Source organism: Myotis yumanensis, unplaced genomic scaffold (genome assembly GCF_028538775.1).
Source record: "Myotis yumanensis isolate MYYU_CA2020_CCGP unplaced genomic scaffold, mMyoYum1.0.hap1 SCAF_3, whole genome shotgun sequence".
Lineage (NCBI taxonomy): Eukaryota > Metazoa > Chordata > Mammalia > Chiroptera > Vespertilionidae > Myotis > Myotis yumanensis.
In genome coordinates, this window is record NW_027223754.1 from 164,340,311 (window position 1) to 164,364,263 (window position 23,953).

Genomic DNA, 23,953 nt, shown 5'->3' on the forward strand with positions numbered 1-23,953 from the left:
GCATCCAATTCAGGAAATTTTTTAAAAAATATATTTTATTGATTTTTTACAGAGAGGGAGGGAGAGGGATTGAGAGTTAGAAACATCGATCAGCTGCCTCCTGCACACCCCCCACTGGGGATGTGCCCACAACCAAGGCACATGCCCTTGACCGGAATCGAACCTGGGACCCTTTAGTCCGCAGGCCGACGCTCTATCCACTGAGCCAAACCAGTCAGGGTTCAGGAAATTTTTAAAAAGTTCATAACAATGTTAGAATGTAAGAAAGGAAATATATATATGAGCAGAAAATTATAAATAAAAAAATAAAGACATGCTAAAAATCATCAAAAATGAAAAGCTTGTTCTTTGAGCTTCTGGGAAAACTGATCAACAGGAAAGACATACAAGTTAACAATATAAACAAAGCAACAGTTTTAAAAATAAAGAGAATAATGTGGATAACAGAAACAATAAACTTTAAATTTAGCAAAACTGGCTCATGAAGAAACAGAAAACTGATAGAACTTAGTGACAGATAAGAGATGGGGCCTGGAGGAGATGCTGAGGATGACTTTGAAGTCTCTAACTTGCCAGGTTTATGGATGTGAGCTCCATTTATTCAGGAGGAAACTAGGAGAGAAGCAGTGAAGCAGGTTGGATGTCTTTTGTTAGTTTTGTATGATGTACTGTATACACGTAGGAGGAGCTGGTGCTAGTGGTAGGCATGGTGTGTGTAAGTTATAAATTTAATGGCTATGTTTGGATATGTTGAAACAGAGGTTCCTTTAAGATATATAAATGGAGATGTTAAGTATGCAATTGGATCTGGGTTGAAGATACCTATGGGAGTTACCTGTACTGAAATGATAATTAAAGCACAAGTATGGCTGAAATACCCTAGGCAAAAAGAGCACTGGTTCTCAAATGTGGTCCCTGGACCAGGAACCTAGGGCACCACCTGGGAACTTGGCAGAAATGCCAGTTCTTGGGCCCATCCTGGACCTAGTGAATCAGAAACCCTGAGAATGGGGTCCCACAATGTTATTAACAAGCCCTCTGGTGATCCTGATGCAGGCTAAGACTTGAGAACCACTGATATAGAGTGAGACAGCAACAGGGCTTGGGACCTTGCCTTGAGAGTTCCAACATTTAACAGAGCAGAATGAGCCCCCCAAGATGACGAGGAACAGCAGGAAAAGTGTTTCAAAACAAGTGTTTCAAGAGGTAGAGTGGCAAAGACTACTGAGATACCACTTACCATAGCTCCTGAAAGGATTGGAATGAGCTGAGAAGTAAGCAAGAGTTGAGAAAAGAGAGATGTAAGTACAGACAGTTCTGAGCAGTTTGATCATCAACAGGAGAGAGAGGGTGGAGCTGGAAGATGTTGACAAGGGAAGATTTTTCTTTTTTTAGGATTTTTTTTTTTTTAATAGAACAGGAATAAGCATGATGAACTGCTAAGGGGAAGAATCTGACTGAGACACAGAGTGACTGTACAAGAGAGATGGGGAGTGACAGCTATAGCATACTTTAGAGCAGCGGTTCTCAACCTGTGGGTCACGACCCCTTTGGGGGTCGAACAACCCTTTCACAGGGGTCGCCTAAGACCATGGGAAACACATATATAATTACATATTGTTTTTGTGATTAATCACTATGCTTTAATTATGTTCAATTTCTAACAATGAAATTGGGGTTCACTACAACATGAGGAACTGTATTAAAGGGTCACGGCATTAGGAAGGTTGAGAACCACTGCTTTAGAGCAAGCGGTCACCAACTGGTGGCCCGTGAGGTCCGAAAGGTTGGTGACCGCTGGTGTAGAGACAGGGGCTGTGCAGCTGTCTGCCTCAGCAGAAGGAGCACTTTATTGCCAACAGTGTACAGAACTGCTCTGCATGGTGACAATAAAAAGCTGGCCAATTTTTTGTTGGTTTTATTATCGCTTTTTAAATTCCTACAGATCCTGTACCCCTTATTGCCAACACCAGGGTGGCCCATTCCCACTGCCCTCTCCTTGTTGTCACTGAATGATAGTATAAGGTTTCTGAAAGGGGGTTAGGGGATGAGACTTACTGCACAGGTGGAAGAACTATCCTTGGATAAGAGGGACACATTACCTTTTAAGCCAGAAGGAAGAAGGTAAACAGGATGAACACAGATGTGGCAAGTGGGACGGTTGGTAACAGAAAACTGAAGGAATACCATCAATGGGTTCTATTTCCCCCATGAGGTGATCTGTAAGACCATTCCTACTGTGAGACGGCTAGTCACATTCTCCCGGCCTACAGCAATTAAACATTTGATTTGTCACATCCATACTCACTAAGCAACCTCCTATTTGTGATCTGGCTTTGCATGGGGCAAAAATTCTTCCCTCTGAATTCATTCCTTTTTTTTAAAAAAATATTTTTATTGATTTCAGAGAGGAAGGCAGAGGGAAAGAGAGATAGAAACATCAATGATGAGAGAGAATCACTGATCGGCTGCTCCTGCATGCCCCCTACTGGGGATCCAGCCTGCAACCCAGGCATGTGCCCTTGACCGGAATCGAAACCAGGACCTTTCAGTCCGCAGGCTGATGTTTTTATCCACTGAGCCAAACTGGCTAGGGCTGAGTTCATTTCTATATACATCTGTTCATTAAAATATTTTAAACTGGCTGTCACTGCATTGACCAGTGGTTTTTGTAGAGAGGAATTTCCAAAAATAATACAAGAAACAAAACAAGGACCAATACAATATATTGGTGTATCACCATTATTCATTTACATATTCCATTATTCATTCAACAAATATTTACAGACTATATATCCTGCACAAGGCTCGATATTAGAACTGTGGGGTATACAAAGCTCTCAAGGTATTTGTAATCCAGAAATTAAAAGCAATTAGCTCCACAAAGAACAGGCTTGCAAGAGGGGAATTAGAAAAAAAATCCTGAAAGTAAATATAATTAAAGCAGCAATAAGCTATCGAAGTAAATCCTGAAATCTGAGTAACTTTAAAAATATGACAACTCAGAGACAGATAGCCTTGCCTGGAAGCAACCCCTCTGGAATTAAGCACAGAAGTGACTCAGAACTTTTCTGATATATAAAGAATGTGCCAGGCCCTGGCCGGGTGGCTCAGTTAGTTGGAGCATCAACCCATATACTAAAAAGGCTTTGGGTTCAATTCCCAGTCAGGGCACATACCTAGGTTGCAGGTTCGATCCCTGATTGGGGTGCATACGGAAGGCAACCAATTGATGTTCCTTTCTTTCTCTCTCTTCTCTCTCTCTCTCCCCCCCCCCTTCCTCTCTCTCTCAAAATAAATACAACAAAACAAAAAACATCCTCAGGCGAGGATTTTAAAAAATAATAGTAAAGAATATGGCAGTCTCTTTGCAGAAGAATAAGTCAGGCTTTAAATTAATTTAAAAGTTAATTTAGGGTTCTTACCCCCAAATCCTCAGGTACTCCAGTACTTGAGTTGCCTTGCAATACTGAATCTGTCATTCCTTCTTACTTTTGCTCCCCTTGCTCTCCATCACAGGCTGTGTCCAGGCATAAGGAAGCTGCAGTTTTTCCATGACCTGGAATTTTCTGCCTTTGAATCATATCAGCTATGCACAGATACACTATCACCCACGCTTTGTGTAAATGATTTGATGACCTTGGGTATTTTAAAAGTGCCTAGCACACAGGCAGATGCCCAGTTAGGATTCATTTCCTCCTTTCTTTCCTTCCGTTTTTTTCTCTCCTCTGGCGAGGAAGGGAGGGAAAAACAGGAACCAACAAAAGACAGATCTCCTGTAAAACAGCATTTTTTTGGTGTAAAAATACTGAAAAGGTTTAAACCACTTCTTATTGCCTACCTTGTGTCTGTGGGATGTAAGGAGACAGGAGTTTTGACCTTTTCTTTTCGTATCCCTTCTGTGTGATGTCCCCTAAAATAGCAAGAAACAGAAATACGTTATGCATTATTCTTACACTGTGCTTGTTCACTGTAAAAATAAAATTAATTACAGAGAACTACAGAATTACCACACGGAGAGTAGGGAAAAAACGTATAGTTCTTTGCCAGGGAAAAATTTTGCTATGTGTGATTTCCCACAGGCTTGGAGTTGACTTCTTGTGGAAAATTGTAGGGCTTGTCCTTACACTAATCTAGCATAGCAATATGCTGCGTACCATGTCAGATGTTCCTGAGTTCCTAGGTACCCCTCGTTTCCTTGGTATTTAATATATACCAAAATGAAATGCTGCAATTTTTAGTTTGACCAAATGAATGCAATTGACTTGGGAGGCATTCAATTATATTGCTATACAGACCCACATAAAATCAAAAGTCTGGTTAAGGGGAGAAGTCGTGGTTCAGGCACTGGGATGGGATATTTGAAAAGCCCTTCTACACCCTAGTACTTGTGTGAGAACCTGGGGCTGGAACTCCCACGTCCTCTCCCTTCGGTTCACTGGTCTGTCTGTATTACTGATATAAATGTATGTCTTTTTCACAAGGTTAAATTTTTTAAAGTATAGGGGAAGCACACAAAAAGTACATATACAATAAATCAATAATAAAATGATTAGGAGAAAATGTGTGGCTGAAGTATCAAGAAATATGCTGAGTACTAAAGAAAAGGTAGCAAAGGGATGGGTAGAGAGCAGGGTGAAAAGGAATAAGAAATGCAGTACAAAAGGATATTCAAGGAAGGATAAATCACTCAAAGCTGGGGGAATGAATATATGTGGTGAGGTGACATAATGCTGCACTGTTTTCCAAAAAAATAATTTTTTTTTTAGTCAGAGAAAACCCTACCTGAAAGAAAAAAAACTGTCTTTAATATATTTTTATTGATTTTAGAGAGGAAGGGAGAAGGAGAGAGTGATAGAAACATCAATGATGAGAGAGAATCATTGATTGTCTGCCTCCTGCACACCCCCACCACCAGGGATGGAGCCTGTGACCCAGGCATATGCCCTTGACCGGAATTGAACCCAGGACCCTTGAGTCCATAGGCCAACACTCTAGCTCAGGGGTGGGCAAACTTTTTGACTCGAGGGCCACAATGGGTTCTTAAACTGGACCGGAGGGCTGGAACAAAAGCATGGATGGAGTGTTTGTGTGAACTAATATAAATTCAAAGTAAACATCATTACATAAAAGGGTACGGTCTTTTTTTCTTAGTTTTATTCATTTCAAACGGGCCGGATCCGGCCCGAGGGCCGTAGTTTGCCCATGGCTGCTCTAGCCACTGAGCCAAACTGGCTAGGGCAAAAGTCAAAATTTAGTATAAAAAGTAATTTATATATTCAAATTTACAACATGTACCCATTTTTTAATTGATTTTAAAGAGATGGGGAAGAGAGAAACATCAAGTTGTTGTTCCACTTATTTATGCATTCATTGGTTGACTCTTGATTGTGCCCTGATGCGGGGACAAACCCACAATTTTGGCATGCGAGGATGACACTCTAACCAACTGAGCTACCCGTCCAGGGCAGCATTGACCCATTAGTCAATTTCTGTGTGTGGTGTGTATGTGTGTGCATATTTTGATGGACACAGATTTGAAATCAAGAGTGATGAATGTTAGCTGCTGTTGGCCTCAGTACCTGAATTGTGGAGTAGATGGTGGACAGGTGGCAGGACTCACTAATGGGCTACTCAGGGGAGTAACACTCAAAGATTGCAAGTGCAGCAAGCTCACACTTTCTGAAGAGAATGGGACCAAGAGTAGAAGCCAGAGAGAGTAGTTGCCCCAAAGCTACTTCAGTGATCTGGACAACTTGGTAGTAGTTTAAATTAAACACAGTGGTAGCCCTAGCTGGCTTGGCTCAGTGGATAGAGCGTCGGCCTGCGGACTGAAGGGTCCCGGGTTCGATTCCGGACAAGGGCACATGCCTGGGTTGCGGGCTCGATCCCCACTGGGGGGTGTGCAGGAGGCAGCCAATCAATGATTCTCTCTCATCATTGATGTTTCTATCTCTCTCTCTCTTCCCTTCCTCTCTGAAATCAATAAAGAAATATATTTAAAAAAAATAAAATAAAATAAACACAGTGGTAGAGGGATGAAAAGTGAATGGATTACAAGAGACATCAGGGAGAAAAACTGAATAGGATTTGATGACTGGTTGGATATAGGTGGAGAAGACAATTTCTGGCTTGAGCAACCAGGCAGATGGTGATATTCTTTGATAGAGAAATAACAGCAAGAAGTGCCACGTTTGCTGGATCAAAGTAAATGAGAGCTGAGGTTAGAAAAAGCCTATGAGACACACAAGAGGAGATGTCCAATTAACAGTTGGATAGATGGATCTAGAACTCAGGAAAGAGATATAGCCTTGGGATCATCAGAATATAATTGAAAAATAAACTGATAAAATCTCTTAGGTGCAATTTGGCAATTTCTATCAAAATTTTGACTCAGCAACTACCCTTTTAGGAATTTACACAACAATAACATTCCCACAGGTACACAAAAATCAATCTAAGAATATTTCCTGAGCCACACTGGTCAAGACCACAATGCATTTAGAAACAAAACAAAACAAAAACGAAAAACACCAAACCCTGTCAAATTAGCAAACTACATCCATGTGTTCATTAAGATATTTTAAATTGGCTGTTACTGCTTTGACCTACTAGTTTTGTAGGGAGGAATTTCCAAGAACAATGCAGGAAATAAAACAAGCACCTCACTGAAATATGTTGGTACAGCACCATTATTCATTTATTTATTCCATTAGTCATCCAACAAATATTTACAGACTATATACCTTGTCCAAGGCTTGATATTAGAACCACGATGGATAAAATCCTCCAACAATATACACAACTAACAAGAGGTGTGGGAGCCTACCAAAGAAACATTCTTAAAAACAGGAAATCATGTCATTTATTGCAAAAGAAACAAAGAAGCATTCTTTTGTCCCATTCCCCACTCATAAGCTTCCCTCCCTCCACCCCCTCCTCCCTCCCTCCCTCCCTCTCTCACAATTTCCCTCCCTCTCACTCCCTCCCTCCTTGGAGGAAACAAAGACCTCTTCTGCTGGCTCAGAACACATCTGATAAAGTGAAATGCTTTTAAAGGCTTTCTTCAGTGCTTCTCTAGAGTCTCAATCATTCACTGTCAATAAATGATGTGGGACAAACGGTTGGACATTAATCAACCATCTCAGGTTTTGAAAAAGTGAATCAAGAGTCTAATTTAGCCCTACTAATTAGCACCATTAAATCCATAAATGAGCAAAGACATTAAGGAGACCTGGAAGAAGATAAACTGCAATGAGAATGTGAGGACTATGATGATGAGCAATATACTAACTTAAAAATGCCCTCCCCCTTTTCTTTGACCACAAGGCTCTGCTCAAAAGTCACCTCCTCAGTGATGCCTGCCACCTCTTGATAGTCACTTCTTCCTGGTGACCCCACAACTCTGCACACTTCTAATATACACTTAGCACAGCACTGGTATTTTATGTATTTTAGTTTTAATACCAGTTTGTTCCTGGGAGAATGTCCGTGTGGCATCCACTTACTCTGCCGCCATTTTTAATCTCCTCCTAGCACTGGTATTTTAATCATTTATTTACACATCTGTGTCCCTACCAGACTGTGCACTCGAGGGCAGGGATGTGTCTTGTTCATCTCTGTAGCCTGCCCACAGCCTGGCACAATAGATACTTGTTGGATGAGGAACTGAATGAATTAATAAAATGGAGGCAGTGAGAGAACAAGAAATCAAAGATGCGTGTACTTGGGTGGAAAACTGGAAATGGAAGAAAGGAGCTGAAAGGCTCAGGAAGACAAATTCAGTGAACCAAAAGTATACTAAAACTTGACAGCTAGACCTCAAAAGTGGCCAGAAAAGCAACACTTGGCCTGCCTGAAGAGAGAAATAGAACACAAATCATTGGGCACTAAAAGCTGAAGGAACTCCACCTGATATCGATGTTCCTTCAGCCAGAGAACAAGACCAGACAGAAGAGGAACTCCGTTATTCAACATAACTGATTTGTTATTCCACATTTTAGCCACTGCCCAGCTATAGTCAGTGCTTTTATATATAAACTAGAGGCCCGGTGCACAAAAATTTGTGCACTGAGGGAGGGGGGTCCCTCAGCCCAGCCTGTGCCCTCTCGCAGTCTGGGACCCCTCGGGGGATAACCACCTGCTGGCTTATCCACGGGAGGCCTGATGGCGGCGGGGTGGGTGGCAGCTCACGCTGTCCCACCCCGCCGGCCTGGGTCACACACGGGAGGCCCGGATGGCAGCTCGTGCTGTCCCGCCCCGCCTGCAGTATGCAAATAATTTAACGGCCATCTTTGTTGGGTTAATTTGCATATTCTTCTGATTGGCTGGTAGGCGTAGCAAAGGTACGGTCAATTAGCATCTTTGTCTTTTATTAGTGTAGATATAAATATATATACATATACATACATACATATATTTATTTATTTACTAGTGGCCTGGTGCACGGATTTCCTGCACATTGAAAGGTAATTAATTATAAAAAATATTTTAATATCACTATTCACACCTTGCTAATGAGAAGAAAATAGGATTCTACTGAGTCTCCTATCTACCTACTCCAGGACTTCTGTGAGGATCAAACGAGATGAGGCACAGGAAAACACTTCACAAACATTTGGTTAAACTGTAAAATGTTTCCACCTGGCAAGTTGGGTTCCTGGGCCGAAGAAACTGCAAGGAGGCTAGTTGCTAGGGAGAGGAAGCTGGTGTTGCTATGTGATGTCATTACCAGGTGCCCACAGCCACTGTTTGTGGGCCGCATTTTGCACCATGGGGTCTTGGCAGCTTTGGCTGTGATTTGGTGGGGTGTTGCTGCGGGGTGGTGGCGGAGCCTGTGTCCCACTTGGGGGAAGCCGAGTGTTGGTTTGTCGGCGCCAGGTACGTGGTGCCATTTATTTTTAAATGGTCAGTGCGCTTCATGGCAGCTCCTGTGTTGAGCATCTGCCCTCTGGTGGTCAGTGCACATCATAGCTACCAGTTGGATGGACACTTAACCATATATATATATAAAATCTTACCTAATAATAGACAAACATGGTAATTGCCCATACCTTCACTACGCCTCCCATTGGCTAATCAGCGAGATATGCAAATTAACTGCCAACAAAGATGGTGGCCGGCAGCCACGGAGCTGGAACGAGCAGGAGGCTTGCTTGCTCCAGTGATGGAGGAAGCCAAGGTTCCCCGCCTGCCGCGGCGGGCTCTAAGCTACACTCAAAGCAACAAAGTTTCAATTATAGAAGGTAAATAAACCCCAGATACCTGCTTTCAGCCGGCGGTGGCCACTGAGCTGGAGCCTTGGGTTGCCCCTGGCGATGGAGGAAGCCAAACCCTGGCCAGCTCTGAGCTCCACTCCAGGCTACAAAGTTTCAATTATAGAAGGTAAATAAATCCCAGGAAAAAAAAAAAAAAAAAAGGAGAGGCTGGGAGCTTCTGTCGCTGAGGAGGCTTGGCCAGCCTGAAAACGGCCCTCAGCCCTTCACTCAGACTGGCCAGGCACCCCAGTGGCACCCCAGTGGGGACCCCCCGACCCTGAAGGGCAAACCAGCCGGCCCCCACCCATGCACCAGGCCTCTATCCTATATAATAAAAGGGTAATATGCAAACTGACCCTAACAGCAGAAAGACTGGGAATGACTGGTCACTATGACACACACTGACGACCAGGGGGCAGACGCTCAATACAGGAGCTGCCCCCTGGTGATCAATGCACTCCCACAGGGGGAGCTCTGCTCAGCCACAAGCCAGGCTGATGGCTGCCAGTACAGCGGCGGTGGTGGGAGCCTCTCCCACTGCCTCAGCAGAGCTAAGGATGTCAGACTGCAGCTTAGGCCTGCTCCCCACTGGCAAATGAACATCCCCCAAGGGCTCCCGGGCTGCCAGAGGGATGTCTGATTGCCAGCTCCCCGGGGGATTGGGCCTAAACCAGCAGGTGGTCATCCCCTGAGCGGTCCCAGACTGCGAGAGGGCACAGCCAGGCTGAGGGACACCCCCCCCCCCCCCCCCGTGCACAAATTTTTGTGCACCGGGCCTCTAGTATATATATATATTAGAGGCTGGCGCACGGCATTCGTGCACTGGGGGGTGTGGAGGTCCCTCAGCCCGATCTGCACCCTCTCCAATCTGGGAGCCCTCAGGGGAGCCCTCTCCAATCCAGGAGTTGCTGTCTGTCTTTGCAATCATATGAGCTAATTGTCTGAGACCCCAACTCAGTTTGGTTTGTTACTCACAGAATAATAGACACACTTTTTTTTTCTTTGCTTCATTGGTGGAGATTTCCTGGAAGTTTTAGGGTATCTTCCCTTTAATTTTTCCTAGACACTGATTTTACTTACGTCTCTCACCTTTGCTTTCCCTCCATCCCCTACCGCAACAGTAACTTGCTCCAGGCTCACTTTGCTCTAGTGCAGTGGTTCTCAACTTTCTGGCCCTTTAAATACAGTTCCTCATGTTGTGACCCAACCATAAAATTATTTTCGTTGCTACTTCATAACTGTAATGTTGCTACTGTTATGAATCATAATGTAAATATCTAATATGCAGGATGGTCTTAGGCAGCCCATGTGAAAGGGTCGTTCGACCGCCAACGGGGTCGCGACCCACAGGTTGAGAACCGCTGCTCTAGTGTCTAGGAGATCCATCTGCCACCAGAACTACGATTCCCAGCATTCCTGGTGCTCCTCGCGCTCTGGGCTTCCGCTTCTGGTCCTGGGGCTGCCACCAAAACTACTATTCCCAGAATTCCTGGTGCTCCCCGTGATCTTGGTTTTCCCTTCATGCTCTGTCTCTGTCCTATGGCCTCACACACTGCCAAGTCCTCCAAGCCACCAACTCTCCCCCTCTGGTCTCCGACTGGCGGCTTGGGGAGCCAATTTCCCCAAGCCGCTCCACTCTCCGCCGGCTCTCCCGCTCTGTGCTTGTGCATGCAAATTAACCCGCCAGCTTTGTCGGGTTAATTTGCATACTCACGCCTGATTGGCTGGGGAGCATAGCAGAGGGACGGTCAATTTACATGTTTCTCTTTTATTATATAGGAGATAGACAGATAGATAGAGATTGATTTCAGAGAGGAAGGGAGAGGGAGAGGGAGAGGGAGAGGGAGAGGGAGAGAGAGAGAGAGAGAGAGAGAGAGAGAGAGAGAGAGAGACATAAATGATAAAAGAGAATCATTGATCAGCTGCCCCTTGCATGCCCCACACTGGGGATCAAGCCCACAACCCAGGCATGTACCCTGACCAGGAATCAAACTGTGACCTCCTGGTTCATAGGTTGATGCTCAACTACTGAGCCACACTGGTTGGGCAGTCAGTACTCTTATTATTCTCACCATTAAAACAATGTTTTCTAAAGTTGCCCCAATTTTTTTTTAAACTTGCCCAAATTTTAAGAATCACTTCTTAAAATAAAAATTCCCAGGCTCCACCCATAAAGACTCTGATTCTGGATTGAGGCCCAGATACCTATATTCCCAACAAATGCCTTCTAATGAGTTTTAAAAGTCAGGCAGGTTTGGAAACTGCTGCACTAACTATCATGTCTGGAGTGTGCTGGGTAGTGTGGAGTGAGGAGGGTAGAGAAGGGAAGGGGATGCTGTTTCAGTGATGCAGCCTCAAGGGAGAGCACGGAACCTCAGGAGCTCACAGACACTGTCAACCACACACATTCTTACTCAGAACAAATTTTTTTTTTTTTTGCCATCTGGCATATAAAACAAAAAGGAGTACCATAACTATACCAGTATAAAATCTGCACTAAAATAGCACCGATTGGAGTTAAACCTGTTGTTCAAGTTTTTCAAGAGCTAAACAAATAAAGGAAGAATTAGCCTTCCCCTCTCACTAGGGTAACATATTTCTCCACCCACATGTACCCTTACAAGAGTAGCCACTTCCAGGGGTCTGCAGCGCCTGGCAGGTGTGGAGGCACTGAGCCTGGTAAGTAGATACTGACCCAGACAACCGAGAGACGATTTAAGACTGTGTGGTTGCTTCTGCACTACCACAATCTCGAATAGACAGTACCAGACATATGGAAAGATACATGTGCGGGGCAGAACAGAAAGGAAATATGTTCCCAACTTCTCTCCTCACCACGGGGGGATGAGGAAAGCAGCCTGGCACAAGGAGCCCACACATCATCTTCAAGCAGACTGACGAAGGGGCTGAGAGGAGGTGTGAGCCCGCCAGCCCACCCCAGCCTCTTAAAGGTCGGCGGCAATAAGAGAAATAGTCCTACAAATCAGCCATTGAGCGTATATTTACTCCATGAGGTGGCACAGTGCTGTGAAGGACCTCCGAGCCTGAGCTCAACAGAACCACCTCTGGAGCACAGCCTTACAACTTCGTGGCTGACTCCAGACAAGTTTCACTTGACCTCTTGATAAGTCTCCGTTTCTGTGTCTGTAAAATGGGGAGCAATAATATTTTCCTTGCAAAGTTTTTGAGTGTGTGTGATTAAAAGGACTTAGTAGGGAGTCTGGACACAGAAGCACCAGTATCAACAAACTTTTACTGAAAGCCTATAGAAGCCTACCCTACTGGCCAGGTGGGGGTAGGGGTCGGCAACTGTGTTGCAAAGAAAGGAGAGAAAGGCCAACAAGCATTACTAATACTCCGTAACACCACGGGAGAGATGCATACCAAATGCGGGTGGAGCCCAGAAGCAGGCATCAGGATTTCTGTCTGGAAAGGGAAAGAAAAGCTTTACTTACAGAGAGGGGGACATTTTTGTTTGGGTCTCGCCTTTCACTCTAATATCAGAAACATGACATAAATTCCTAACGATGCAATCACTTAGTGGTTTACTGGTTTTCCTCTGCCGCTGACTGGCTCTATACAGGTATGGCTGTGTTAGGTAGTTTCTTTAGGACTCTTATCTGCCAGAGAGAAGTAGGGTGATGCTAAATAATTTTCATAGATGACCTTGTGCAGCACCCTGAACAATTAGGTGCTACATAAACACAGGGTTTGGGAAATTCTGGAGGGTCACCAGGTTCTATGTCTACATAAACTTGACAGGCAGAGAGAGCAAGGATTACAGCTACAGCCATAAACTCTTTCTGCTCCAATTGAAATAAAAAGGTACGTGCCATTGCCACCCTGCCTCAAAGTCACACCTATCTAGTCAGAGGCAGCAACTGGTGGGGGGACTTTTGGGATCCCATGAAAAAATAGTTTTGAGTACTGAATGAATGACATGCGGTGTTAAGCCAAGATGAATAAAACAGTATCTATGTCTCCAAGAAGCTCCCGTTCTAAACAAATAATTACAATGAAAGCTACAAGTGCTATACTGGAGATTAGTACAAAGTCATATAGGAGTACAAAAGAAATAATGGCAATAAAAAATAATTACAATGTTCAATGAGAATAAGTGAACACTCATCCAGGATTTAACTATGTATCCGTCTCTGCTTCAAGGGCCTCACAGGAGCCCTATGAGGTGATATTATCATCATTCCCATTTTATACATGAGGCTACTGAAGCATAGGAAGTTTAAGCTACTTGCCACAGTCAGACCTATTAAGTGCTGTGATCAGGATTTGAACCCAGACAGATTTGGCTCTTTAACAGTACCCTACTCAGAGAGGCACTCCAAATCTGGCTTCAGAAAGATTGAGATGACTTCATAGAAGTTGCTCTTAGGTTGAGTCTTCATGGATGACTGAAATGAGAGACAGACGCTGAGGGTGAAGACACAATTTCTGTGGGAGATAGTGAGTGGCATGCTTGGAGCGAGAAGGATAAATAAGCACGCTGTAAATTCAATCTCTAATGAACAAGACATTGACCCTACTGTGGCTCCAGCAGGCCCAGCCAAATGGGAGGACTCCACCTTCTGTGCCTCAATTTGGACTCTCAGACATTTGAAATTTAGGGCTGATATTTATCTCCTATGTCATCAATTTACATCCCTTTTTCCTCTTCAATAAATGTCTCTATATGACACCATCATTCTGACTTTTCAAAATATTCTGATATCCATTTGATTAACCTAAAAATCCTCTTCAATAAACAAAATTACCTTTACAGAAGAAACAGATGTGACAAGGTAAATGTCTTGTTTACGGATACCCTGCGAGACTAGAATCTGGGTCTCTGGCCTTCTCTTATTGTTCTTTGTCCATTGTTTACTTGTAGGTGGCCCCAAATCAGAAGCAATGAAAGTATAAAACTAACCTATTGTTCATAAAATGAGCACAATGGGATAAACAATGTTTATGACTCACTGCAAAATAGAGATGACTTTCTTTATCCTTTTTCATGACTTTCCAGAAGGCATTAAAAATCCCACCCCCGCCCCAACAGGATCCTGAGTTTCTCTTTTAATCATCTTTTCAGTGAGACAGCCAATTGTGGCCACTGTGTCCAAGGGCAGTTTTAAAAGTCAGCAAGAAGTTATTATACATCATTACTAAATATTCAGCTAACAGAGAATGTGGCCTATCTTCTTTGTTAAGAAGAAATTATGAGGAAAAGAAATAAAACTAAGAATAAGAAGTTCTAGAGTCATCACCTTCAAATCTATACCTGTATCTAATAAACCTATCCTGTTCTCTATAAGTAAATCTTAGATGAGGAAGGTACTACATGTTTGCTATGGCTAGAGATGGGGAATAAGATTAGGGTTATGGCTATTCATACATAAGTGATATAAGAGCCAAAAATATAGCTGTGAATGAGGTCAATCTTATCACAGCTGAAAAAGGCAGAGGATTTGGATCATATCCAGGAGATGCTGGCTAGAAGACAGAGAACATTTTTTTTATTAAATTTTATCATGTTCTCCTTATAACAATAATTCCATTCAATGAATAACATGTACCAGCCACCCATCCTCCAGACATCCTCCTTCCAGAGGTGATATATAAAGGTTCACAAGCCCACAAAATAAAGGCTCACAGTCACACAAAACAATGCCTTTACCCCTCAAACCAGTGACAGGGCATTTGGCATTTATCCTTTTCCTTACCGTATTTTCTTTTTTTAAAAATATATTTTATTGATTTCTTACAGAGAGGAAGGGAGAGGGATAGAAAGTTAGAAACATTGATGAGAGAGAAACATTGATCAGCTGCCTCCTGCACACTCCCTACTGGGTATGTGCCTGCAACCAAGGTACATGCCCTTGACCGGAATCGAACCTGGGACTCTTGAGTCCTCAGGCCGACGCTTTATCCATTGAGTCAAACCGGTTAGGGCCTTACCATATTTTCTTTCCGTACCTGTACTGAAAATGGCCAAGAGGACGCCAAACAATTAAAAATCTGAATTGTTTTTGAAACTATAGTTTCTTTCTACACAGAAGTAGGACAAATCTTACGTTGAAAAGAGGATAAAAAGATATAATATTTTATACTTTATCCAGAAATAAACCTCGATTAAAATAATCTGCTGAAAGATGATGATAATTTTTATTTTATCTAATTTTTCTTTTGGAAAAAATTCAGTGATTCTAAAAGTCTTCAAATGGCAGCTTATAAAAATTATAGTTTCTCTTCTTTTAACTCAACCTTGCTAATAATCTTACAAAAGAGCTTCAAGGAAATTAACTTCAGGACATTCGAATCTCCATTCTCAGTAGATGTCCTCTCACTTCATTTAAAACAGCCACTAGACATTTTCCACATCAAGAACTTGAGAATAAGCCCAGATTGCTTTCTCCCAAAACTCAAATCACAGAATAGTTTTGGCTGCACAGTTCTGTTTTCTAGGTCAAATATATATATGACTTCTTACAGATGGTATTTCACCTAAGGCATCAAGCAAGTTCAAACAGATAAAAAGCAACAGAGTAAAACACTTGAAACACACTGAGAAACTGAACTCTAAGTCTGACTACATCATCAGGCAGCTGGCTAAATTAATCCATCTAATGCAAAAGGTATGTTCACTTGTCCATTAGAAAAACTATGTCTGCAAATAAGAAATTTGTTATACAAATGACCCGAGTGTTTAAACAGAGCAGGAGGAGTCCCTGGGATCAGTTCAGTCAGTGGGAAAAGCACAGGGTCTGGCCTCAGGCAGACCTCGGTTTGGACCCTGAGTCTGCCATTTACTGGCTCCTTGACAAGTTATGAACAACTCTGCCTTAGTTTCATAATAGGTAAAACTGGAATAACTCATACCTTAAACGCTTCTATGAGTCTTGAATCAGGGAATAAATGCAAAAGTCCCTGGCACATAGCAACAGTCAACTAGTTTTAGTTGACACCACCCCAGCCCCACCCTAAGTCCTAACAATAACTTTACTCTTAAAAGAGTTATTTTCAAAATTCTGAGTTGGTAGGTTCTCATTTAAAAAAAAGAAGAGGCCCTAGCCGGTTTTGCTCAGTGAACAGAGCACCGGCCTGTGGACTGAAGGGTCCCGGGTTTGATTCTGATCAAGGGCACATGCCCGAGTTGCAGGCTCTATCCCCAGTGTGTGTGTGTGTGTGTGTGTGGGGGGGGGGGGGGGGGGCAACCAATCAATGTTTCCCTCTCACCATTGATTTTCTATCTCTCTCCCCCTCTTCCTTTCTCTCTGAAGTCAATAAAAAATATATATACTAAAAGAGAAAATGCATTAAGTGACTCTAAAGACACATTACGGTGCCAGACCCTCAGCAATAAGAGCCAACATTAGTCGTGTTAGTGCCTTTGGGTGCTAACAGTCTAAGAGGAGGCACAACTTTCTACACTAGAAATGAGTTAAAATGGATATATGTAAATGTATGCATATAAAACAGTGCCATTATGCACAAAACAGGATTACATGCATCTAACTATGGATGTTGTTTGTGATTTTAATTTAGGGGCTAAAACTGAAAATGTCCAGGGGAAAATTCCCAGGGAAAAAAAAGTCAGAAAAAAAAAGGTAATTTTTTTATGGGTCCTTCTTTTACCTGACTTTCATCATTAATTTTCCTCAGAAAACCAAAAAACTGTTTCTTGTAAGAGCAGTTAGGTATGTTTAATTAAATCTGCTTTTATTCTGACATCCATCAGAATAATTTTTTTAAATTAGGCAATAAGGGCCTCTCCCTTTCGGGAGCATGCCTGTGCCTTTCCCGATCCCCTCATCTCGCCCCCCCCCCCACCCCCCCCAGACACACATGTGTTACCTTTACCTTTCTCCCTTTCTCCTAAGCTCCAAGGGCCCTTCTTCTGCCTCTGTAACTTGTTTCCTGATTCCTCACCCAGCGGGCTCACTTTTTCTACCTCTGTAACTTTCTACTGGTAAATAAACTTTCTCTTATACTTTGTAAAAAAAATTAGGCAGTGAATGTGTCAGGCTTCGTTATCAGTGGTGTAGATAAAATTAACAACTGGTCAAAAATCTAAGTATGGGCCCGCGCCGGGTAGCTAAGTTGGTTCGAGCTTCGTCCAGATGTGCCAGAGTTGTGGTTTTGATTCCTGGTCAGGGCACATCCAAGAATCAACCAGTGAATGCAACAAATCGATGTTTTTCTTTCTCTTTCTCTCCCTCAAATCAATAAACATGAATAAATAATCTAAGTACGCCTCTTACAAGTGCAGAAGTAACGCGAAAACTTTTAAACAGGTGAAGATTTTTGTTGGTAGCTGATTCATACTGCTCTGGAAACCAAAGACACACAGGGCAAAACACAGGAGGGAGAACACTGCCACAGCTACAGTATGTGGATTACAAAATACGCAGTTTGGTTAGGTGAGAGTGGAAAGGGCCTTTCCGATGAGACAGAAAACAGATTATCTTATGTGTTTGGCACAGACTATAGCCTTGGATCCTAGGTGTTGGGAGATATGTTTTCCTCCCTGTTTTGCTCCCAGTTGGCCCTCTGGTCTTAGGCAAACCATTACACTTTTCTGAGCCTCAGTTTCCTCATCTGTAGGAATGAGGATCAAGTGAGCTCTATGGCTGCACTGGGTTCATGTTCAATGAATGCTACTTGCCTGGCACTGTTATGTGTGGCAAGTCAAAACCAAGGGAAGATATCTAGTAGGCAATCGAAAGATAAGCTCTAGGACAGATAGACAGATTTTCACCATCAGTGTAGGAGGTGGTAGCTGAAGGCTTGGGTGTGCATGATATCATCAGAAGGAACGCTGTCTGAGAAGAGAAGACCAGAAAAGGAATCCTTAAAAAACTGACATTTAAAGGTTGGGCAGAGGAAAAAGAGATAATACAGGGACACAGCGGGAGACCAGGAAGGAATAGGGGGAAATGAGAGCGGAGGGAAAGGGAAAGAGAAAAGGAGATTAACAATGTACACTGTCATTAAATGTAAAATAAAGATTGAAAAATGCCTGCTGAATTTACAGCTAGATCACCAGTGGCCCAATTAAGAACAAGTTTTTTGAATTTTTTATTTATTGATTTTTAGGGAGGGGAAGAAGGAGAGGGGGAGGAAGAAATTTTACATACATATATATACATATATATGTGTGTGTGTGTGTGTATATATATATATATATATATATAGAGAGAGAGAGAGAGAGAGAGAGAGAGAGAGAGACATGGATTTGTTGTTATACTTATTTATGCATTCATTGGTTGATTCTTGTTTGTGCCCTGACCAGGGATCAAACCTTCAACCTTGGTGGTGTATGGGGACAACGCTCTAACCAACTGAACTACTCAGGGCAGATTATTTTTTCTTTCAATATGTTTATTATAAACTGAACAAGACATGGAGCAATATTGACAGAAGGCTTATAGGGTCAACAAGAGTAAGCCTTTTTTTATTTTCCTTTTTCTTAAAGATGGACAAATTTATGTTATGTAGAAATAGCTACTAAATAAAGGTTGAAACACTGACTCAACCAGCATATACTAAGGACTTTCTACCTACAAAGCACTACTTTAGAGTACAGGACAGAAGATCACATGGTCCCGAAATTTACAGTCATCATCATTAAGTATATAGGCTCTTCCAGCCTATATAATGATATAATTAATGACTTAATTACAAGTTTGATAAGGGCTAGCAGAAGTTGTCTAGGGGGCTGAAAGAGCTCTGACAGAGATTTCAGCAGGCACATTGCTCAGAGCAAGGCAGAGTTCAAAGCCAGGACATGACCTAGTCTGGGCAGCTGGGGAAGGCTCTGAGGAAGTGATATTTAAGCTGAGTCCCAAGAAAATTTAAAATGAAACAAAAGCTGGGGACAAGGGGCCTGCAGTGATATGCTAAGCAGACCCCCTTAGAAGACCTTGAGTGGGATGGGTCTGGGTGGGAGTGCAGCTGAAAGGCAGTGTGACAAGTGGTATGGAGATGAGGCTGGGAGGTGGCGGGAGCCCAATCCTGTAGGGCCCTGGAGACCATCTGAAGGATTTGGGATTCTATTATAAATAAAGGGAAAGCCATTCAAGGGCTTTAAGTAGGACAGTAACATTAACAATAGCAAAGGAACAAGGTAACTGATATTAAAGACTGAAGTTCCTGAAAAGATTAGAAGGAATAAGATCCAGAGCTGGGGCATAGGTTATCTCATGGGGATGGTTCCAGGGCTTCCCAACCTATGCTGGGAAGCCTTGTGTCCTTGCTCTGTGGGCTCTTTATGGGTGTGGAAAGGTTTATCCTCAGTCCTAGGGGCAGCCTGGCAGAGCTCAGAGAAGCTGGATACTCTGAGGCAGTTACCACAAGTACCAAAAAGCCTTTTTATCCCATTGCACTAAACAAATATCTTTTTCAGTATCTGTCAAGATGTATAAAAGGTTGGAAGCACTGTAGGACTTTATTGATAGCTTTTTCTCTATGAAAGGAGACGCGGATGGATAAATGAGTCCTGATGCTGAGGGAGTACTGGGGGCAGGGCTCTGGTTTGACGACCTCTAAATTTCTTTCTGCGTAGGAGTCAGAGTAAAGGTGTTTTCTGTCTGTTTTTCCCCTTTAACACTCATTTAGTTCTTATCTCATGTCAGATACCATTCATCTAAAGCATTCACATGTGTTAACTCATTTAATCTTCAAAATAATCTTCAAAATATTTTCTCTGGTCCCAGTTTCCAGGTGCGAAAGGGAAGCACAGGAAGACGGTGACCTGCACAGGGACACATGTGGGAGAGCCAGCTTCACACCAGGCTCTTTACTATCAAAGCTGCCGCTCTGCAGCCCTTCGCTGAGGGACTGGAGAGCTGGAGGAGAGGGTTTTAGTAGAGATACCAAGAGCCACTAGGGGAATGGGATACAGACTGCAGCCCCAGCGCTGCCAGTTGTTTATAAAAAAGTCAACCTCTGTAAGCCTCAATGTCCTCAACTGTGAAACAAAGATGACAGAGTCTACATTTGTTATAAAAATTAGAGATAATACATGCAAAGTTCTCAGTGCCTACCACAGAGTAAGCGCTCAAAAATGACACCTGCTACTCTAATGGCAAAGGGAGTTAACTAAAGAAATGTAGAGTGTGTCTGTCAGGCAGGCACTGCAGAGGGTCCAAGGAGACAGGAAAACAATTTTAGTGGCACCAGTTTCCGGTGTTGTGATTTTCTCCAGCAGTCCCTGGGAGAAGGCTGATGGTGTGCATAACGTAGAGCTGGGGTTTAACAGAAAAGGAGGATGGAAGGATGGAATCCAGGCTAGCAAGTACTTACTGATCAATATTCCATCAAGCAAGCAATAATACATACTTGTTAAATAATGATTTGCACTAGTATTAACCTAATTTCTATAACTTTATAAAGTTTCTAAGGAAATACATTCAGGATTCATCTTTGGATGGCAGAACACATCACTGTCAGGAAGAAAAGACAGGATTCCAAAAGGAGCGAGAGCTGAGAGGTATTGGGGAAGGGCGATCAGGAGGACACAAAAGGGTTCCTGCTAGGCTAATTCTCTGCTACTTTCCCTACCTGTTCTTCTTTTCTCACCTTGAGCCTATTAAAGACCAAGAAAAAAACCATTAAAACCAAATCCATGAGAAAGCGATAAAGAATAGAGAAGACTGAAGATGGATTTACGTTTTAGAGGAAACACTAGAAACTAAAATTTTCTTGGGCATTGTCTCCTAAAGGTCTGGGAGAGGGGCAGAGACTATAAGAGAAGAGATTATTGCTGGTGCAAGGAACAGCTTTGGGGGACCTGGTAGTGGAAGTTGAGGGGGGATCAGGTCTGTGAAAGAGTGGCTGAGGGTACGGATCACCAGGAGAGGCAGAGGGAGGGAGAGGATAAAACCATCAGCGGCAGTGGTGGGGAGGAAAAGGGAGTTCCTAAACCCGAAAGGGCACACCCTAGGTCAGACATTCATAAAAGACATCAGCTGCTAGGGCTGGTTCCTCTTTTACTGGGGCAAATTTAAAGTAAATAACTGGTGGTCACTATTTTTAAAGATTAAATAAAAACAACCCACGCCCCTCAATGCAGTCTCAGCAAAAGAATAAATGTTAAATATTAATGATACTCTTAGGAAAAGAGGCTCCCTGAGCAAGGGTGGGGAAACGAACAAAAGAATAAAAATGAGATTTGTAATTAATAGAAAGGTGACCATGGTGTGTGGGTAGTGCAAGAGCTGATAAAAAAGGTGAGCCCTAGCCAGTGTTCTCAGTGGTTAGAGCATCGGCCCACCACCGCGGGTCTCGGGTTTGATTCCCCATCAAGGGCACATATCTAGGTTGCAGGTTTGATTCCTGCCATAGATATATCTCTCTTACATTAGTGTTTCTCTCTCTCTCTCTCTCCCTCCCCGCATCCCTTCTATTCCTAAAAAACAATGGAAAAAATATCCTCAGATAAGGATTAACAAAACAAAAAAAGGTGAGTAAAAGAAAGAAATATGATGAACTGCTTAAGGATTCCTATGAATGACTTCTAATTTTATAAATACCTAGTCACCTGTGTTTAGGAGCTGTAACGTTTGGGTTGTCTGACATAGTATGGTTTAGCTCTGTCCACAATGTGTGTGCCTATTGTTCCCATAGAGATATTTAAATCTCTAATATCATTACCAAAAGATCTACTTCTTTCCTGTAGTTTCACTTGGAGGAGAAAAAAAACAACAACAACAGCAAATTCCTTCTTAAAATAGCAAAAACAACAATGCAAGGAATAATACTTCAGAGTTTGAACAGATATTTCCTGTACTTCACTCAATGTACTAATCACAAAGTTAGGAATGAAAAGGGAAAAAACACTACTGCTACTTATCCTCAGTAATAATGAAAAACCAAGTATACACCATTCTTTCCCTAAACTCATCCCCCAAACACCACCACCCCACCACATATCTAAAAATAATTACAGAAAAAATAACCAACTTTGAATGCTGTCACTATGTATGGAAATGTGAATATTAATGATAGTAGTGGTAATAAGAAAAAGCTATTATTCCAGAAGAAAAGCTAGAAACAACCAAATGCTGGATATGTTCAATTATGTTTAGGTGTTTCAGCTTTATACTTAGAATTGTAAGTTTATTATTATTATTATTCTTGGATTTAAATACTTTGTCCATTTAAAATATTATTTCCTATTCCCTTTTCCATTTGAAATAAGTGTTTTTGTAATGCTGTTTTTTCAGAATAAAGCTTTTTAAAGAATGTAATTATAATGTTTTAATAGAACATGAAAGATGAGGAAACATCATTATAAAAGCCAAGCATAAGCAGTTTGTGTGCTAAGGGCTTTAAGGAGAAACAAGTGTCCCCCATCATCTCTTCTTTTGTCTTCCATAATAAAATTTTTAGCTGGACAAAACAGCCACTCAGGGTAAAGACCACATTTCCCAGTCCCCTCATAACTAGGCGTAGCCAATGTGGTCTGGACAAAAAGAATATGTGCAACTTCCAGGTCCTGCTCTTAAAGGGAAAGAGCATGCCTGTTCCTTTTCTCCTCCCTGCTGGCTGACATGGGACTGTGGTGATCAGCCATCTCGGACCATGGGTGACGGCCAGATCCAAGGGCAGTGAGGGCACAGGATAGAAAGAGCCTAAAGCCCAATGACCTCCTGAGCGGAGTTGCCACACTGGTGCTGGCTATTAAACATGACGTATTAATAACCTTCTGTCTTGTGTAAGTACTTGTTATTTGGGGTCTCTGTTACATACAGTCAAACCCATAATCCAAAAAATACTTAGTAAATGAGATGATTTCCAGTCAGTAGCAGCAATTGTTGCTACTTGATGTCTCCACCAGAACCACAAACCACGGCACTAAAACTTTTAAAAGCAAATTTAACTGTAACCTAGGTGAGATACACCCTTATAAACTTTTTACTATTAAACCTCTTAATAAATATTTTTTTCACAGCCAGTCTTATGTCCATGAGATTTTTATTTAGGCTGAATGCTTACAAAGTACTGGTTTACTTACTTGAAATCAGAATATTGCAAATCAACTCTTAAACTAATGTAAGATCACTTAAGTACACACATTATGAGCCTTGAACTGGATTCATCAATACATTGTGCTAGTGTTAATACTTCTGATACACGCTGTTTCCATGAAAGGTTTTAGCACAATCAAAATGACATTTCTATATTGTACTTGTGTTTATTTTTATTCTTGAAGTTAAACAGCAACCATTTGATATGTTAAGAGTCCCCCATCAAAATATTATCTAAACAAACTATCAGTTAAAAATAGATATGTGAATACCAATTCCAATTACTAATTTGCCAGTTGTTTAAGGACTACCGTCTGGAAATAAGCAAGCTGTGTGAGAAATGTTTTTCCTCGTTTCCAGACTAAAAGCTGTACCAGAACTATTAGTAATTCTAGGAAATTCTCTAAGCTTTAACCAGAGCAACTCTGCTTTTACCGATTATACTCAATCAGGCTTCATGTAAGACTGTGCTTGGACAAAAGACCCTCACTCAGCCAAAAGATTTACTACTGAATATACAGGCATAGAGCAACGGCCTCTTCAGTAGTAGAAAAGAAATACCATCAAGTAAAGGAAAGAAAAGTGAGTCATTGGAAAGACCTGATTTGGTAAAAGAAGTAAGACTATTCATTAAAAAATTTTTCTTATGTTTAAACTTTTCTGATTCCTCCA

The 23,953-nt window shown here is 42.1% G+C and overlaps 1 protein-coding gene across 1 annotated transcript in view; it reads right to left on the minus strand.

Annotated features, from left to right (window-relative positions):
- DIP2B (disco interacting protein 2 homolog B) overlaps positions 1–23,953 on the minus strand; it is a 226,716-nt gene that overhangs the window by 111,754 nt on the left and 91,009 nt on the right. The window contains exon 2 of the mRNA XM_070410244.1: positions 3,842–3,913. Within this exon, the coding sequence (XP_070266345.1) occupies positions 3,842–3,913 (72 nt within the window). The remainder of the gene's footprint in view (positions 1–3,841; positions 3,914–23,953) is intronic.